General features: G+C 48.5%; 1 protein-coding gene across 2 annotated transcripts in view; it reads left to right on the top strand.

Moving 5' to 3' along the window:
* Positions 1 to 3,715, top strand: part of glra4a (glycine receptor, alpha 4a) — a 50,334-nt gene extending 46,619 nt beyond the window's left edge. For both annotated transcript variants that reach the window (XM_080008612.1, XM_080008613.1), the window contains exon 9: positions 2,644 to 3,715. In XM_080008612.1, the coding sequence (XP_079864738.1) occupies positions 2,644 to 2,934 (291 nt within the window). In that variant the 3' untranslated portion in view covers positions 2,935 to 3,715. The remainder of the gene's footprint in view (positions 1 to 2,643) is intronic.
* Positions 3,716 to 6,000: the final 2,285 nt, after the last annotated feature.

The following is a 6,000-nucleotide window of genomic DNA, read 5'->3' on the forward strand; positions in this document are numbered from 1 at the left end:
GGAAGGAGTGGTAGTAATTATCCAGTCCATGGCATATGGCCTTGAGATCCCCGTAAAACATTTTGAAATTAAACAACCAACATCGAAATTCTTGACTTGTGTTTTCCCCCCGCCCCAAACTGGTTCCTTAAGGATATTTTCCTTCAGTTTCCAAAGCCCGCTCCCAAGGCCACAACCATGGATGATGTATTATCACACTCTCACAACTCATTCCTCGAGCGCCTATTTAACTTAACGCCCAAGAGGTGTGACGATTTATTTTCCCCATTTTCATCCAATTCTCCGCCAATGTGGTCTGTGGACTTGTAATCCGAATCTTTTACTTACATTATTTCTGGCACAGCTTACATAGATTTTTGTATTCGGTGAAGCAGAGGAAACTCGCTGTCGAGTGGCAAGGCAGACGGAACCACATATAAATGTAACTCAACTAACTCAATGAGCAGCAATTCACTGAGCCATTTCAACACCAGCAACACATGAGCCTGTCTTACAGGAGCATCTGCATCTGACGCTTTATAAACACGCACACACTCGCAAGTACATCAATGAGCAGTTACTGTTGTTTCACTGTGCTAACTTCCTTTCTACCGGAGGTATTTGCCAGCCACCCCGGAAGTGTGGAGTCACTGAGGAAAGTGAACGATATCCCCGGTAACAACTCCGACTACAGGACCCTAAATCAGCACTGCAGCGCCTGTGCCAGGGTAAAGCTGAAGCCTGAGTCAACCCCGAGCTCCAACCCTCAACCCCCCGACTCCCCAACCCAATGTCCGCCTTCTTTTTACTTCCCAAATTGACCGTGTCCTTCAAGCTTGACTGCAAAGCCAAATTTGTACTGGCCCCTCTCCCACAACCAAACGTCTCTCCTTCCAGTTTGTGCTTCCCGTCCCAGCCTTCATTATCTTCCGACACCACCACCACCACCACCACCCCACCCGCCCCCACCCAACTGTTTTCTTCCAGTTTTGAGGACGGCTCTAATCCAAGAGTCCTTCTCGGTGTCTTTGGTTGCCCCTGATGTTCCTCCTTCAGCTGTCATCACGTGATGAAACAATGTGTTTCCCCTTCAAGGTCTTGTCAAAAATGGTTTTCGTCTTCACCTCTATTTTCTCTGTGGAAGTCCTCCAACAATATTGTTTGTATTCATTAACTGCAGGACATCCTTCAGTTTTATTTTTATTTTTTTTGGCTTTCTTCTCCAACAACCAGATTTTCTGGTTTGAAAAACATCGTTTTCTGTTTACTTATAGTTATGCCAAACAGATATTAATAGCAGATGGAGATGGAGACATGAAATGTTAAAAAAATAAAAAAATAAAAAATAAAAAAGCAGTAAACTCTTAAAAGTAAGCCATAACGGCGTCCCCGAGGAACTTGATCATGAAGCTACTGTATCTCAATACTGGCTCAGTTTAAAAGATTCTGATTCCAATCACTTGTTTATGCATTCAATGCTTGTTATTTTCGAACCAAAGCCTTATTTTTCAGAGTCACCCTTTGACAGAATGCAGATTGTCATTTATTGCATCACGGAAATCACAAAAGTACACAGAGCGCACCGATACCTCACACGGTCCAGGAGACGACGAGAAGCTTTTATCTTTAGAGGAACGTACCATGAGACTTGGTCAGTAGGCCAGTGCTGGAGGAGCTACTTGTCCTTTTTTCCACCACCGTGCTGGCTCATTTGTCAATGGGGAAACAGTTGTGGCTCCAGCACTCCAGGTGAGAACCAGAAACTGAAGAGGGGAATTCACAAAATTGTGCCATTTGGCTGACTTCTGAACATAGGTCAGAGGGTTCGCGCATAAAGAACTGCATCATCATACTGTACTCAAGTAATTGCACTGCAGTAGTATTTCAATGTAATAAGTAGAGTTCTGCTGCCAAGGCTGTCCGGTGTCGAGATGCCAAGTTCGGCAGAGTACGTCTAGACTGCCAGGGTTAGAGAGAGGGGGACATAGGGCTCAGTGCACCCGGACCACCTCACGCTGACTACTAATCACCCAATTTAGGTCCCACTTCTCCATTTTCCCCACCGCCAAAGTGAATGTCTCGACGTGTCGGAGGGCTTTCAGAGTTAAGCTGCATGTCTATTAATATTCTCTTCCGAGAGGGGGGGATCGGGACTCTCGTTCACTGTGCAGGAAGTGCCCTGCCATCCATCAAAGCATAATGCCCGGCGCAAGGCTTTTGTAATAGGCACTTCGAAAGATCTATTATTGCCAGAAGTTTAAAAGAAAAAAAAAGAAGAAGCATGTCCTTAAACTACAAAAAGGAAATAGAGGTAAATTGTTTGTGATCATCTTTTGAAATGGTATCATCTTCTTCTGCTTCCCCTTCGCTTCGTATGTGTCAAAAGGAATTGAAACGGGGCAAATGTACGTGCCGCATTAAACACCACAAAATAATCACTCAAAATAATCGAGTTTAAAAATAGCTCAGTTCCTGAAGTAAGATTTTAGGTTTTTGTGTCTGCGTGCGTGAGCGGAGCGTCGTCCCGACTCCACCAAACACCGCTGGCCCTTTCGCACTGTTACGCCCCGTCAGCGTTTCAGATTCAGCCACTGAGGGGAGATGTGAGGAGCTGTGCGCTAATGCCACTTGACAATCTGTTTTTCCTTGCGCTTGGCCCCGCAGGAAGAGGAACTGGTGAGGGAGAGCCGCGGGTTTTACTTCCGGGGCTACGGACTGGGTCACTGCCTGCAGACCAAGGACGGCACGGCTGTGGAAGCGGGTGCGGTCTTCACTCCCCCGCCTCCGGTGACCGTCTACGACGGGGACCTTCTCCGCAAGCGCTTTGTGGACCGGGCCAAGCGGATCGACACCATATCGCGGGCGGTCTTCCCCCTCAGCTTCCTCATCTTCAACATCTTCTACTGGATCACCTACAAAGTGCTGCGACATGAGGACATCCACGCCAACCTGTAATCGCACACCTCTGTTAGCCCCGCCGTGCTGATGAAATGTTGATTGCGGAGCTTTTAGATTTTTTTTTTTTTTTTTTTTTTTTTTTCCCCCAATTATCAGACCTAAAACTGCCTGTTATATCTACGTTACACGTGAGGAACAGCGTGTCAGAGACATATCTTCTTCGTAGAACACACAAAAAACATTTGCCGTCAACGCTATAAACCATGTGCTCAGGTGTGTCTCCAGGATCTCAGACAGAGCGAGCGAGGAAATAAATAAATAGATAAAAATAATCCCTTATTACGCAGCGTGAATTCAGAACAGTGTCGTGGCTGTTTGTGTTTTTGCTCCCGTGCGAGTCTTGGTTCTTGATTTGCCAATTTGCAGCAGGGACAAAAACACACGGCCGGAGTTTCCACGCTCTGTTTGGGACGGCGGCTGAAAAGTGAGATCCAGCAGTCGGATGTTGGTCCAGTCAGGCTTTCTGACATGACTTTTGAGACCACACATCTTTTATTGAATGTTTTTGAAACCTAAAAAAAATAAAAATAAAAAAAGGCTTTTTTTTACAACTAGATGCCAAACCAATGGGATGTGGTGTGAGGGGGGGACTTGGATCTTTGATATTTAGGAGTGTTCAATGGGCGGTGATTTGTTTTAATGACTTACTTACAAACAAGAGAGTATATATAAATATATATAACAATGTATAAACTGTACATAAAACAAAACTGTTAATTGATTTCACAGAGCACAATGTGTATTTCCTTTTTCTCAAAATTTAAATAAATTGATATTCTGCCAGGAAATTGCTAATCGTTTTGTTTTTTCCCTCTTATACTACATGTTTGTTTCATAGTAAACAGGAAATGTATCAAATTGACATACAAACGCGTGGGGCACAATGGCTTTTCTGTCGCAGTTTTGTATTTAGTTCCTCTTCCTGCGGAGGAGGCTTCACCAGTACGGGAACATTTAACCAAAGCTGCGTATCGAACCACGCACGGTTTACTCCCGGCCAATCGGAGATCGCCTCTCATCCTTTGGCTCACCCCTCTCACGTAACGGGGTCCTTCACCATTTGTTTTCTGGCTCCCATGAGAAGCGAGGAAGGAAAGGTGTGGAGATGGAGGAGAGGAGTGAGGGCATCGGCGGCGATGGAGGACAAATGGCTTTTTTAATGGGAAATCTGGGGGTTGTTTTATCAACTAATGAGTTTGAAAGGGGCTTGGTGTTCCACTGTTAATGACAATGAATTCACACAAGCACGCCCAGCTTCCTGTCCTTGGACGGCGACGAGGCGTTCCTAATCAACTGCTTTATATTCCCTAAAGTTCCCTGGGGAGTGAGTGAGTGTGTGTGTGTGTGTGTGTGTGTGTGTGTGTGTGTGTGTGTATGTGTGTGTGGCAGTGGCGGCGGCAATGTGTTCGCTCAAACTCACCGAGTCACCTCATCCCGTCATTTTCATCATTACGTTGTCATAGATTTCCAATCACTTCCAGTGCTTTACAATAATAATAATAATAATAATTCCAAATGAAAACGTATACACAGACAGTCTCTGTCGGTTGGACAGCGCGTGGCCTCCGATGGCTCCTCGATGGTTCCTCACCATAAGCAGGAGGGGAGCGGCGTGACACATTCTCTTTAGCCGCTCATACTCGGCCGTGACAGCCCAAGTAGATTTGATTTAAGGAGTCAATGTGGGGGAGGGGAGGGGAGGGCGGGAGGGGGGGATAGGCAAAATGTCAGAAAGATTGGCTGTTGCGTGTCAGCGAACGCTTCTACCGCCGCGGCGCCAGGAAACCGTTGGCTTTTCAGGCTGAATACAAAGTCGGAGCGCGGCGCTTTTCGCCGCCTTCGCACATCTTGCCGGGGCTTTGCGCGAGAGTCCTAATTGGATTTTTGAAAACTTTGAAAAGATCTTTTCCATTAAGGCGCAAAAACGAGGGCGAGCGCTCCCCAAGATTAAAAAAATAAAATAAAAAATCAATAAAAGGAACGGACGGGGACTTTTGCCGTCCTTTTGCCGGCTTGGGCAGCGGAGCGCGGCGCCCCGTTTCTCCGCGGCATTCGACGACGGTGGAGGATCGCGGTTTCCGGACCCCCGCAATGAATGGGAAGCGCGTGACGTGACCAATCGACAGTAGCGTCTTCCTAAACAGCAATAACCACTCGTCGTTTAGTTTACGACTCAATAGAATAGAACGTGGTCTCCCCGCCCCGCCCCGCCCCGCCCATTGAAGGAGCAGCAGGAAAGTCAAAAAACCTCCTTGTGTGTCGATCAGAAGCTTTTGTAAATCCCCCGTCTGTGACTGACGCGCGCTAAATAGGCCCGCGCCCTGTTTTCCTTTTTCAAGCTTTTCTCCCTTGTTTCCTCGGAAGGCGTCACGGTGACAGGAGGGGTGGGGGGCTGGGGGGTGACGGATTCCAATAATGCACAATCTCCCGGACGCCTCGCGCGGGGAAGCGGCTCTGCGCGGAGCCCGTCCCGCCCGGCTCAACTTTTGATTGCGGCGCGGTGGGGGGGACGCGACACAAACACCGACGGTGTTTCTCAGGAAAAATGGCGCCGCCGGCGATCAAAGTGTCTTGATCTTGAGTGTTCGTCAGTTGCGGGCGGGCTCCCCCCTTTTTTGAAAAGCTTCCCCTGGCCCCTGCGTTTAGATTGTTTGTCGGTGTTTGTGGGGCCCCCGTAATGCAGCCGCCCTCCCCCCTCGTCCCTCGCCCTCTCTCGTCTCCGGCGTTGGGAAAAGTGTCGCCGGCGCTCGAGAGCGATCGCGGCGCTCTTCGCGACTGACGCCTAAAAAATGAATCCCCGTCTCCCTCGGGAATCATCAACCCGCCATTTCCCTCCTCCCTCGTCTCGGTTGAATGCCACCGGTGCCGCGGCCCGAAACCGACGTACTGCGGTCGATGCCGATCGCCGTCCCTGGAGAGGAGAGCGGCGGAGAGAGGAGCGGAGGCACGCACGTCGGGCGCAGAATGAATGTCGCCGCGCCGGCGAATTGGACGTCACAACATCTGTCAGCGCCGGCGGCTGGATTCTTCTGGCATTTTTTATCATTTTTTTCTTCCTCCTCC

Source organism: Zeus faber (assembly GCF_960531495.2).
Source record: "Zeus faber genome assembly, chromosome: 10".
Taxonomy (NCBI): domain Eukaryota; kingdom Metazoa; phylum Chordata; class Actinopteri; order Zeiformes; family Zeidae; genus Zeus; species Zeus faber.